The sequence below is a fragment of the Phycodurus eques genome, chromosome 21, assembly GCF_024500275.1.
Source record: "Phycodurus eques isolate BA_2022a chromosome 21, UOR_Pequ_1.1, whole genome shotgun sequence".
NCBI classification, from domain to species: domain Eukaryota; kingdom Metazoa; phylum Chordata; class Actinopteri; order Syngnathiformes; family Syngnathidae; genus Phycodurus; species Phycodurus eques.
The window spans coordinates 9,165,939-9,180,320 of record NC_084545.1 but is presented as its reverse complement, the minus strand read 5'-3'; the positions used below and the strand labels follow the sequence as shown (position 1 = coordinate 9,180,320).

Here is a 14,382-nt window from a genome sequence, read left to right as displayed (position 1 = left end):
TTAAAAACGCACCTGTCTAAAAATGTCTCGCCATTTCATTGAATGTGAAAACAGTGAAGAAAAATCGTCAATTGGAAGGTTCCCTTGCCAAGAGATGTTAAGTAGTGTTTGAGAGAAGGTATACATTATACAGTATACAATATAACTTTAAATATAAACATTCACGTGTTTGTATAGTAGAGCTATAAATAGCATTCCCAAAAAAAGAGTCCTGTTTTCATGTGAATGCTTGTGGTTTGTTGCTCTCCCGCGCTCAATAAATGCTGCATTCAGGAACCCAACTGGCCACAATAAACTCCTAGCTTCCTATTTCTTTACTCACACAATCACTAGTTTCACAAGCAATCTGAGACTTAAGAGCCTTAACGCTCTTAAATCCTTGTGCATGTTTGCTTGCTTTTGCAAATCCTGACTTTGCATCAATTGAGCGTATATTCATAACAATAAGGATGGTCTAAAAAAAAAAAAAAATAGGTCATTAAATGACATCACAGCTCCAGTTAGCCAGTCTTACAATAAATCAGGTCCAATCTTGAAACCGAATATTATAAAATAATACATAAATGCTTGATTTAATAAAATGATAAAATGGTTGCATTTTGCTTTCGACTGAGATAACATCGGTCCATTTGTTTTGAACTAAGGAGTAAAGGCAGACCTGCTGTCTTCCCTGTAGTTTGTCTACTTACAGGATGAAGCACTTTAAAGCAAGTAATTATCACTCACTTTGTGGTCACAGTGAACACAACATTCAACAGGTTTTCAGAAGAATAAACAGAGTGAGCCTTTTATATATTTAAAAAAAAAAAAAAGCTGAGTTCATTAATGATCCTGCTTCCTTTTTTTTTTTTTTTTTGTGCCATAACGCCAGTCTATTGTAATCCGTTAAAAAGATTACGGTGTTGTTTTGGCCCATTGAGGCGAATAATGGACAGATGGTCCCTCGAGTGGAATCCATATGGGAGGGAAACAAGTAACGCAGCTTTAGCACACAAGGCTGTAGGGAACATTACACTACATTTCAAAACTTCTGCATGAAGCATTTTCCCAAGCGTGCCTGGTTAGTGCAAACAAAACATTCAGTATGTGTGCAGTGTAATACGGAAAGCCGTTTGAGCAGTTATTAAGCTTTAGGTCTATGTACTCCTTGTTTTCTCACTCGTCAGACAATTCAATGCACTCGTAGAATCATTATGGAACACCATTAAAAAAAAATTCCACAACTGCCAGCACACTTGTGCGTGAGCATTTACTTGATTTGTCTTTTTTTTTCTTGCTGAATATTCGAAAAAAGTCGAAACTGTCTTAAAAAAAAGTACAGGAAAATGTTTTCACTAAATATATGATACATTTACGAGATAAGATTGGGTATTTTTGCAGTGTGATGTCGAATAAATGATTAAACAGCTTGCCATTAGGCCCTTTGAGCAAATTCGATATCCTTGATATTCATCTTAAGATGCATTTACCGGTACAATCTTTGTCCTGACTAGTAGGACAATTTTGGCATTCTATTAGAACAACTACATGCTACCAGTGAAGCAAAACTGCACTAATTGAAAACTGTATTCTACTAATACTAGTAGTGACATTATAAAAATTCTACTAGTTAACATCCAGCACTTCACTAGTAGTTTCGAGTAGCGCAATTCTCTTACTAGTGAGGCCAAAGAGCATATTAGTACATGAACCTTAAGATGGATATCAAGGATATTGAACAGATCAAACAGCTTTCCACGGCGTAACAAACACAAACGCGCACACTTACACACATGGTGAGGCTCGCCAATATGTAATTAAAATGGGTGCAAGGTGGTTAATGCATCAGAGGTTGAGGGGGCTCAAGTGATAACCGTGATGCTGATCATGCTTTATGTATGAATGCCATTAACTTGTCAGTAGATGCTATCAGAGGTGTCGTGTATCGCCCCGTGCGTGCGCTTGTGTACGTAATGTATGTGTGTGTGTGTGTGTGTGTCTATAGTTAATCTGTGAAGCAGTGTGATGTTGCAAAGTCAGGGAGCGCAGCCATTCTCTGCCCATCCCCCACATCCCTATCAACAGCATCCTCTTTAAACTCCCCCTCGACAAAAATAATTGTAGAACTAGATTTCAAGGCATGCTCCTCAATAATTTGATTTATAATTACTCACCCGTGTGACTATGATATATTGCGCAGACCGTGTTTTTGACAGTTAAAGGCCATCGACCATACTTGGCATCGACCTGTCAGCTGCTGCTCTTGAGCATCAAGCCGCTGACCTCCCGCGGCTCACACCAACAATATCACACAACAATTTGGCCTCCGAGAGAGCTGATTCATTAAGTGACACGCTAACCCAACAGTAATCTGATTATCCTTCTCCTAACACCTCATCACGTACACACAAGTAGAGCTCAGTGACAAAGCTGAGAGCTGCTTGAGAATTGTATAAACCTACAGTTTACTTTAACATATCCATTTCTTTTTTCCTTGTATAACCTTTAAAGTGAATGGCTCCGGCCATGCTGATCATATTTAGACCCACACAAGACAACTAGTCAGAAACATTTGATTTCCTCTAGTCCAGTGATTCTCAAACTTTTTACACCAGATACCGCAGAGAGTTTTTATTGTTAAAAAGTATATTTAATATTTTTTTAAACCACTGTAACATGAACCACACTTAAATATAGGAAAATAAAAATTTAAAACTCTACTGGAACAACGATTCAGTTCAAATGTATTGCAAGTAAAATATAAATTGTACCTAAATAAATGTTTAAAAACAAATAAAAGATTAAATACAAATCTATTGAACTTAAAAGTTTAATACAACTGAACTGCACTTAGCCAGTGATTAAGGCAAACCTGCGTATCAAGAGTGGTGCACACACTTTGAGAATCACTATTCAAGTTAATGAGTGACACAAATGAAAATATACAAACACTATAAATAGCTGGACAGATACAGTATAAATAACTAGAGTAATGACAATCTTGATTTTCAAAGTAATAATTTAATCCTTAACAATTTATTGAGCACATATCAAAATATATTATTTTAGATACAATACTTATTATTTTTTTTTTTTTTTACTATTTTCATTATTTTGTTAATTGTTAAAATTCTATTTCTGTCTAATGACGCGCCATCAAAACATTAACTCACATAATAGTCATCATAATTTAATCCATAACCATTTCTGGGGCAGTTATTAAAATGTGTAAATGCAAATTTTCAACTACAACCTTTTTTGTACTTGCAAGACTTTTTTTCTATGTTTTTGTTCATTGTTATACTTCTATTTCACTCAACTCAGATGTAGGGTTACGATCAAATATAAAGGTAGTAATAAATATTTTTGAAAAAGTCAAAGAATAAGTGAAACTTTTAATTTCCATGTACAGAGGGACAGTCAAAAAGTAATTAGCCCAATTTCCCTCAAGCTTTATTTATTGCAATAGAAAGGCAACATATGCATAGAAATAAAGCCCCAAAAGTGGGTATTTCATTGCTACTTTTCAATAAAAATCTCACTTTTTCTCAACACCAACTGTCCATCGATGAACAAGGGCATCTATGCCAGTCTTGTCAAATTCAGTAGGCTGTGCTTTTTAACCTCTTTTTTTTTTTTTTTTTTACAGTTTGCTTAACTTGTTGGTCATCAGAGAAGTGCTGACCCCTAACTCCTTCCTTTAAAGGTCCAAAAAGGTGATAATCTGATGGCGCCAGATCGGGTGAGTATGGCAGATGGGTTACATTCGGCCGAAGGAACTGATGACCTCACGACCTCCTTTGCCTGTCACGGAGGTCACTAAAAGCAGGCTCATGAACTTCGCCTTTGATCCTGGACACCTATCTTTTGACTGTGTTATAGCCTGCTGCGGTTTCCCCATACGCATTTTGGAACCTTTTGAAAATGTTCAGTGGTGCTTCCCTCTCCAAAGCAAGAAATTCAATCACAGCTCTCTGGTTCTGACGGGCATCCAACAATGATGTCAATTCCAAAATGGCTGACAGGAAGAGGACAGGCTAAAACAAAACATTGTTTAAAAACCTTCAAGCGTGTATTTAAACTACAGTATAAAGTGTGAACATTTCAGAAAAAAAATTTCAACTTAAATTAGTGGGTTAAATTAAACCGGGCCCATTACTCTTTGACTGCCCCTCGTATTTCAGTGATTGCTCTTTTTCTAAGAGTAACAGTGTGATCAATGTTAAAGTTAGCTTGTAAACACAACACCATCGAGTTTGTTTTTTTGGGAATTGATCTTCTAAACATATCCCATCACTACTCCCCATGTATGGGTCATCGGCCTTGGGTTTGAGCTGCACAAGACATCGAGTGAGGTGTCGAAGAGTGCGGCGCTCAAGTGTTGGTTGGGTTTGGCTGTTTCGTGACTGTCCACTTGAGATTCTCCCATCTGTGCCCCTTGCATGTCATCTCAACAATCTAATCCCGGCCCGTTTATACTAACAGTCCTATCACTACATTTGGCACAGGCGGGGAGAACACCCATTCCTTGTGCTATTACCGGGCAGTGTGTGTGTGAAGGATATTGGGGGTGGAGGGCTTGATGGGAAGTGATCGTGGGATCACGCGAGCATGCTAAAAGAGGCAAAGTCAGCGGAGAGTCACGCATGGTGAGGCTTTGCTGTACTGTCAATGCCACTTCACTTCCTGGCATCTGTTGTTAGCGTGATGCTGACAACACACAGTGTGCATGCAGTACATGCGCATTGGTTGTGTTTGATACCAAACCAACTGAAGCATTTTGCAAATTGTAAACAAACATTGAGGTGTCTGCCAAATGGGCTGATGCCAGTAGGAAATGGTATACTATAGTAGTCATTCACATGCCTATGGAAAGCTGTTTGTGAATGTACTATTATGCTTTTTGTCCTCACAATTCAGCACACTCGTCTGACTCTCTTACTAGTAACATTTTCCACTACTAGGGTCACTTTTGGCCTATTAGTGCCTGATTAAACCTTACTAGTAAACTACTGTGCTGCACTAATAACACTACTAGGCCCAGCTTGTAGGCATCTATCAAGCACTAGTAGCCTTATGCCAAAGTAGTCCTACGAGTGTGTGGAAATGTCATACAGTAGTGGAAGGCAGTTGTGGACAAAACGTTACTAGTAAGGTTAGCACAAAACATATTTGTAGTGTGATATCGAAAAACGTTTCAACATTTATTCAATAGCCAGCTTAATATTTATGTACGAGTGTGTTCTTTGTCCTCACTTGTAAGAAAATTCAGCACACTAGTAGAATGACTGTCTTAAAGTTTTTTTTTCTACTACTAATGCCACTTTTGGGCTAGTAGTACAACCTTAAGCTAGATATCAAGGATGTCAAATACATTCTCAAATGGCTTTGACATCCTTGATAATGAATAAATGCTCATTTTCATTTATATCCATCTTAAGGTCCACATACTAGTACACAAGTTGCAAGATATTGAGAAAAAGGATGTGATTTTATGAGAATAAATTTGAAGTATGAGGGAAAAAAAGTTTTTATAAAATCAGCCAAGACATCAGGGAGAGAAATGTGGACTTGCACAAGTCTGGTTCATCCTAGGGTGCAATTTCCATATGCCCGGGAGAGTTAAGTACTCTGTTTTAACCAGCTAAAAAAACATGTATGTATATCGTGTCGCATGTATGTCTGTAGGACAACTTTGGCATTCTCTGCACTTGTTGATAACTGTGTGCTATTAGAACTACTAGTGACATTATAAGATTCAATCTAGTGCTTCATTAGTAGTACTACTAGTTGCATGCATATATTCATGAGTTCAGAGTTTTGCCTCACTCATAACATGATGTTATCCCACTGGTATGCCAAAGTTGTCCAACTACTTTGCGGAATTTGTCATTAGGTAGTAGTGGAAGGCACTACAATATAAATATAGAGTTAGAGTAGTAAGAGAGAAAAGTTCAGTTTTCAACTATTCCGCTGAAATGTCTTACTCGTGAGGACCTCCTCAAGGATATCGAATAAATCCTCAAACGGCTTTCCATACTCACCTTTGAGGGAGACTTTAATTTGACAGAGCAATGATTCATATTTACTGAGCTGGCATCTACGAATAACCAAAATTATCAAAATCCTTTGAAGATGAATGAGTGGAATTTGGGTCAAGGAGGTGTTTCCTTGACATTTCCTTAAAAGTATCAAAGGTCACATCCCAGCTGTTTAACACCCCGACAGGTGAAAATGGGGATTATATAAGACTATGTTGTGGAGAACTTTCAAATATGCTTATGCGAGTTTTATGAGCATATGGGTACTATTACTTGTCTTTCGCTTGAAGGTCAGGGGGGGTTATTTTCCTTTCGCCCCGCGCATGACTAGAAACAATTCATCAGCGTGCTTATATTTCTTGAAGGGACCAGGAATTTAAGGCTCGGGATCATACTTGATGATTGATGAGGAATATGCAACCTGAATGAAAATCTTAAGAGGGCTCTTTGTCCAACACATGGCATGAACCGTGCTGTTTATGTAAGAATCAAACCTCATCATTTCAAATGACTAGAAAGTCTCGACTGTACTTCGCATGTTGCGTGCTTGCGAAGGAGCTTTGCCGAGCTAACAGTGACCTCGACGATGACATTGTGTCACACAGCTTTGATCATTTAGGGACGGATTTAGGAATGAATGAATGTCTCATCAATTGATGAGTGGATTTGTATACATTTGATGGAGGGTGTGTCAATATATAAACCTGCTCTCAGAAAAAAAAAAAAGATATACATACAGAAGAAGTAGGTGTAAAAGATGTTTAAGAGTAGAATGTGCCAAATTTGATAACAAGTGACATATATTAAATTATAAAGGTTATCTTATTGTATATGGTAACGCTGGCTTTTGATGTGGGTCAATAGTTTGGCATAAGTGTCACAAAAAGCCAGAGGAAAAAAATACAGGTACAGTTAATCCTATGACGCTTTTACGTGACTTCCTGCATGACAAGCTTTGAATTGAATTTTGAATTTGAATTTTTGATTTTCTGTAATCCATCGTTAGCCCAGTTGAATGTACAATTTGAGCAAATTGAAACATATATTAACTGGTGACCAGTCCAGGGTGTACCAGCAAGGATAGGCACCAGCTCACCTGCGACCCTAAGGACAAGAGGTACAGAAAATGGATGGGTGGATTATTATTATTTATTTGTATTCTTTTTTTACAAACAACCAAAGAGTAAAACTAAATAATTAATAAGAACACAGATATCATGTAAAAACAATAAACGCTAACCCTCTAACCTTGACCACTTGGAATCTAGTAAAATGTGGTGTTTACGGCAACGTATAACATTGTAATATGCAAGTCTTTAAATAAATGAAAGCTTTTAAAGGCCCCTTTTAAGGCATCAAAGACATTTTCCCAATTTAAAAAAAGGATGCAATTTCCACGCCGTGAAACCACAGATGGCTGAGGGATGAGAAGAACATATGTTTCCAAAACAGTTCTTTCTGTTCCTTTACAGTACGTCACTATACAGGCAAGCATTTTCTGCTTTCAGCTGATTTATGAGCAGGGCCGCAGGAATGCCTGAGCAATAGATTCAGGATGTTTCCTGGAGAAAAGACTTTTCTGCTTTGGGGGAAACATCAGCAGGGTGACTCAGATCAAGTCTCATCCTGTGATTTATAGCTTAATATCTGTTATTTGACTCATCAGAACCGTAGTAAATATGGGACCGCAAAGGAAAATAGTGATTTAGAATAAATGTACAGTTGTGAGACAATAGAGTCCCAAACGTGATGAGGTAAATTAAATTATCTATCTTAAAGGTCTGAAAAATGAACAATATAGCATAAGCTGATGTTAAAAGCAACAACGAATGAATCAATCACTCAATGTCAAACAATTCGAGAAATAGAGACAGTAGTTTTCATTTATTTTTTACTTAGTTTATTGTGTGTCCACAATTTTGCATTCAACAGCTTGTCTGCAGTAGTTTTGCCCTCTAAAGAAAAAAAATAATAATAGTTCCCATGAATCCGCATTCCAGATGTGACATCACTCTTTTGGAGCAGTGAGGTGAGCATACACTTTCTGTCTGACTTTTTTTTTTGGGATAGGTTTTAGGATCTTAACCTGTATGCACTACTCTTAACTTTCCACCCTGTTAAACCAAATAATGATGAAAGTAAACACATTTTCTAAAAAAAAAAAAACTAAACTTGTTTGATACATATAGTGTATACTAAGCTCAAGTCTTTTTATGAACAGATAACTACCTAAAACGTTTTTATTCACAGAGCAATGGCTAATTTGAATTTAAAAAAAATTCCACCATAGGTAAACCTAGGCGGAATCCAGGGGATGGGTGGAATTTTTTTCATTTAACAAATTAATTTATGAGAAATACTAAGACTAATTATTATTTTTAAAGTGCTTGTGCTCCACCAATACAAGTTTCTGAAGGTTAAACATGTCTTCTATCTGATATAGTATTAAAACCTCAAATCCCCCTCCCCTAAAAGTTGTCAAAATGAAAAGTCAGCAAAAGCCAAGAATAAGCAATAGTCATAGAAACCCATCATATACAGTAAATAGATACTGTAGATCTTCAAAAAGTCTAACTAAACTTTTGTAATGTACTACTTTGGGGGGTTGGGGCTACTCCTCATTCATACACTCTTTGCGCACATGCGCGCACACACGCAAACACACACACGCGCACGCACGCGAGTCTACTGCTGAGGCAGTGTCGAGGATAGCGTGAGAGGCCCTAATGCGATGTGTCAAGCCCAGCAGTAGCTGGCCATCAAGTAACGTGCGCCCTGCCAAGTTAAAGCCTTTAAAAAGTCAAAAGGGATTGGCACAGAGAAGGACAGACACCTGTAGAGAAGAGAAAGACATAACAGCATTCAATGGAAAATTAGAAGGAAGAAGTTAACAGTTGAGCCTCGAAAACACCCCAAACTCCCGCCAACTCCCCTGATTCACATTTTCGTGAGGCAGGAAGTGGCACTAAAGCTCTGCAGTCAGCCTATCCATTTCCTCAGTGACACCAGTGATTATTACCAGCACCACAAAGCCATTTAGTGCTGACAAAACACCTTCGTATCTGCCCACGCCGGTCACGCTGAGCCAAGAGGACACCTGATGTGTAACTGTAGACACAGCGCTTCCTTCCTAATGTGTTTACAGTAAATGTTTAAGTTACACTGATTTAAAAAAAAAAAAAAAAAAAAAAAAGGCCTTAGAAGAATAGATTATAGAGGATGCCGACAAATGTAACGTACGCTAACATTTATCTTTGAATCACTGACAAACCACATTAACAAAACAACAGCATTATAAAATTACGTCTACACAGGGGCACTGAACAGGGGCGCTGAGCATCTGGGAGCCTCCGACTGTCCGGAGAAGCAGACTCAAGTCATTTGTGCATTTGTTTACTTCAATGTACTGTAACGTACATGATAAACATCATTCCAGCAGTCATATTTTTGCTTTAGTTTTTTTGTTGTTGTTGTAAAAAGCAAGATTTCACAATAGCCATTGTTCATGAAAGTTAAAATTGGTGTTGTAATTTAAAAATTACTGTCATTTCCATGCTACCGACCACAAGTTAAACAAAGACAAGGGTTTTTGCAAGATAAAAAGACAGAAAGAGAGTAAAAGATAAAGAGAAGCCAAGGAGGGAGGTGTCATAAAAGGAACCGAGTCTTTTTCCCACTGGACAATAAAACATGAAGGAAGAAGAAGTCCTTTGTGGCTTCCACTGTGCTGTGGAAGTCAGTCAGTGGGCGCACCAGATGTGAATCGAACATGCTTCAAGTTTCATTGTTTTTCTCTTCTTACTGGGTTTTCAGTGAAGTGGTCTTGCCTCGCATACGTGACATACTATAGATGACGGTTTTAATCGCAAGGGCAAACGTGTTCCCCAACCGGTGTATTTTGGAAAAGATAAAGTGACCAGGACAACCAACAATACAATAACACAGCAATTAAATGAGTCTGTACTCACATTTAAAAAAAAAATAATAATAATAATTCAGAGGGAATGCCTTACTTACATTTCTGCTTTACAATAGAACCTAATTGCTGTCTGTAATTGTGCTTGTAACTTGTTGCTTTTGTAGGTTCCCTTTATGAATGACCAAACAGCTCCACTAAATGGAGAGAACATTGTGACACATCAACTCTGCCTGTGAAATGCATTGTGTGACATCACCTCTCATTCCCTGTCTGTCTCCTTTGCCCTGTTGGAAATAGAATTTTTATGACCATTTTCACAACTGATTACAAGTGAGAGCATATAAGCTCAGTCCTCAAAGAAAAATCGCAGCTGGTATAAATGTAATTTCCCAGTTGCCAGAATGTCGTTGTTGCATATAAAAGCTATAAAATCATTGTTTTATGCCCCCCCCCCCCCCCTCCCCATCCTGGAGATATAATACAGGGTGACATTTCACTACATGGAAAAGCAAACTTTCCAGTTAGGCCTGCAGCCCTTCTCCTCTATCAAGCAGTTCAATTCAGTTCAGTTCTGTACTGCACACATTCTTTTTTTTTTTTTGCATTTAAATGAACAAACTTTGGTTGTCCCCTTGTTTGCTAAGTTGTATAACCCTTTTCTTTAACTCATCGATGATGTTATACTGTTTACAAAGCAGATGCTATCCAGTCAACGCACTCTTAGCGGGAATACAAGCGAACTGAACTGAACTTGGTTGAAAACGTAGCTTATGTACCCGAGGCTATATAAACTTTTCTTTCATTCCCTCGCTTGTCTCCACCATTCACTTTAAAGAACTTGACAGATGCATGAAATATAGCTTGTTACGATGCTGCGGTTGCCTTCCTTTTGCTTAAATTCATGTCTCTTGTCTTTAATCCAAACAAGCTGCTTGATATGGTGCCAGCAAGACCAGACACTCTTCTTTTGCTTTCTGCTTCATTGGATGCTTTTTTTGTTTTTTTTTCTTTTTAAAGTCTTACTTTACAAAACAGTGTGCATTTTAATCTGGCACATAATCATACCGCATCACATAGTGCAGTGTTTTCATGACAGGCGACATGCAGAAAAAAAGCAGAAGAAATGCAGATGGTGTGGGTGTGTTTTGATCTGCTGAAATTCAGGTGTGTCACTTCCACATCCTGAAGGTGTGTGCATGATGATTCTTTACACATGTGACAGCACCACATTGATGCTTTCGTCTGATGTGTGTGCGTGTATGTGTGTGTGTATTTGTGTACGTGTCGGCTGGGGTGCGCTATGTGGGAGGCAGGGAGCAGGGATTCCCTAAAGCAAGTTCAGTAAATCCTCACCAGGCACGGATTCCCAGGCATCGCGTGCAGCAGGGTGGGACCGTTAAACTAAACCACGCCCCTGCACACACACAATTACACACACTCGATCGTAACGGAACGTTGTGTGATAGTTAGGTGCAACACTTATCCTAGTGTTATGGGAGGATGAATGGATTCCCACCATACACTCACCTGTCATCCCCATGAAATCCATAGCTGTTGTTTCTGTGGCCTAGTAAGACCTCTTATCGCTACAGCAGCCCTCATCTGGTTAACCTCAGCGTTGTACGTCAGTGGGAATGCATATACCCTGTAGGCTCCCAGTAGCATATGAGAGAACACCAAATGATAGTTATCTCATATACACAAAGGCAGTGATGCATGCCTTGGCACACACACACACACACACACACACATACACACACAAAAATCATACTCTGGTTTACTAATATGCTTGTAATTTGGTCACAGGACCGTGGGACAAACATGGTTATGTATTTAGAGTTTTTGTAAATAGCACGATGAGACTCACGGCGAGGGGGTTGTTGCATTGTGGGTGGTCAGCGTAGCAAAGATCAGAGAACAGATGAGAAAAGACAGTTGGAGTGCAGCGCGTGTCAGTGTGTCATGGTACACGCTGTGCGTTTGAATGAAATGAGGCTTGGGATGGCATACTTTGTTTATCTGCAGTAATATGTGTTAATATCGGCCTGCTATTTATAGTGAAAGATGACGCTTTAGCTGGATGATACAGACAAAACATTCGGTACACCGACTTGCAGTTATATAAAATAAGCTCTGCACTAGTCAAAACATTTTAGGAATATTCGGCTTACGGGGGAAATTTTTTGGATGAACCTAAAATGCCTTATTAATATTTACAACTTAACTTAATTTGAACTTCTTATAACTTTTGAATTTACATGTCCAACTTGCATAACCTTCCGTTCTCTAACAAGGAGCTGAATGGAAAAATTCACGAGGACATCCTCTTCTATCCCTCTCTGTGACTCTTCTAGTCTCTCTGTATCTTTGTAGACACTCCGCGACACTCTCGGCTCAGTGGCCACTACCCTCGGAGAACGTCCGCAAGTTGTGCAAAAATGTACTGAGACACTTAACAGTCGGACGTGGATTCAAAAGTTTAGAGAAGGTCATATTAAGTTCACTATAGTTGCAATTTAGGTTCATCCTTAAATTTCAACCGAAGGTAGCGTATAATGAGATCCAATGCAAGAGTTATATCAAATATCTGTCTGTCTGTCAGTGGATCCCCACTATTCGAGGGGGATAGTAGGGATAGCATTGCTCACATTTTCATGATTAAAAGTGGCACTCGTCACTTGGGCTCGCCGGGCTCTTGCTGTTGACGGTTACACACATTCTGTGTCACCGTGAGAAAGGTTTAAAGCTTTGGTCATTTTGATCAACTTTATTAATTCGTTTTTATGAGATGTTTGGGGGCACCTGGAAATCTCAGGGCACCAGGAAATTGTCTGTTTGCCAAATGGTGAGCTCACCCCTGTACTGTACTGTATACAATTGGAGCTGCAGTATGCAGTTGTGTGGAGTGCACTGCACCATACAATACTCATTACAAAATAAGGTGGCCAAAATACTGTATTACAAACACTGCCCAGTATAATGCGGCACAGTTCTATGCCACTGCAAACTATACAGTAACTACAATAATAAAACTGTTCTATTGTCAAACAAAACTTTGCATTATTATCTTGCTATAGCCATTGTCGTCTCATTAGATTGTGTGGTTCTATCTCATGTTGTGGCCTGTGAGTGGATCTACTTCCACATTTTTAGCAGAATAATCATTTTGTGCATTCGATTTGAACACAAATTCAAGGAGAGAGAAGAGGATTACACTCATCTGAAATCATCCCGTGTGACAATCACAGTCTAAAGGGGAATTACAGTTCTTTCCATGGCATCTTGGGATTGCTATGATATGCTGGCATGCATTACTGAGTGTTATAGTCTTACGTTGCAGATTAATTTCTCAGCAGTATATCTGACGAGGGATTACAGCATGTAGTGAGACAAATAGGTATAACCCACACATGGCATCATGACTGTTGTGGTGCTACAGGTTTCAAATCATCGGGTTTCTCTCTTTGGCAAGAAACACGATGTAGAGCTAAAATCATTATATCTGGTAAACATTCGAACTTGTGACATATTTCCCCATTTGAACTTTTCTATAGCAGGTGAGGAGAAGATGAGTAAGACCAGGACATGCACTTTTAAATGTACTCAGTATATAGTTCACAGCCAAACGGGAACATCTGAGAATTGTTTCGTTTATTGACTCGACACACTCGATTAATGTGTTACGTTTGCCATGGAAATCTACAAAGAACAGGAAAAAGCACATTTGAAAACAGCCTCAAATTAGAGTGTGCATACAGGTGGACAGTGTATATGTACGAGCACGATGCGCAAACCTGACACCATTACAACAAGGGATTCACAGCACCTGTGCAAACAGTGCAACAAAGGCGTGTCTGCTTTTGCAGAGGGGGACCTTTAATTATCCTTTAATTAGGCTCATAGCTCCCACATTTCACATAATGAGATGCAGTTATGGAACAAACAAGGGAAAAGAGCAGGGACATGAAACGCCAACTCATCAAACCAATTGTTTTCTATTGTGTGATCAGTGTTTGGAAAATGAATGAAGACAAAGATTACTTTTAAAAAAACATTTTGAATGCTTCACATCATCTCTGGGATAATAAAAGTATAGAATTACTACAATTACTGTTGCACACAAATTATGAGTTTTTCTAGAAACGAGACATCGTTAGGACAGTTGTTCGCTTTGACCAATTGATCAGTGGAAAATGTTTGAAGCCATCCATCCATCCATCCATCCATTTGCTTTACCGCTTATCCTCACCAGGGTCGTGGGCTGCTGGAGCCTATCCCAGCTATCTTCGGGCGGGAGGCGGGGCACACCCTGAACCAGTCGCTAGCCAATCGCAGGGCACATAGAAACAAACAACCATTCGCACTCACATTCACACCTTGGGCAATTTGGAGTCTTCAATCAACCTACCACGCATGTTTTTCGGATGTGGGAGGAAACCGGAG

The 14,382-nt window shown here is 38.9% G+C and overlaps 1 protein-coding gene across 2 annotated transcripts in view; it reads right to left on the bottom strand.

The window, feature by feature from the left end:
* The window catches only part of ahrra (aryl-hydrocarbon receptor repressor a), a 73,965-nt gene that overhangs the window by 25,931 nt on the left and 33,652 nt on the right, over positions 1-14,382 (bottom strand). Inside the window, exon 1 of one of the 2 annotated variants that reach the window (XM_061666688.1) lies at positions 10,196-10,235. The exons of the other annotated variant lie outside the window; for it this stretch is intronic. Coding sequence (XP_061522672.1) covers positions 10,196-10,202 — 7 coding nt within the window. The 5' untranslated portion in view covers positions 10,203-10,235. Of the gene's footprint in view, positions 1-10,195; positions 10,236-14,382 lie in introns of those variants that run through there. 2 annotated transcript variants of the gene reach the window in all.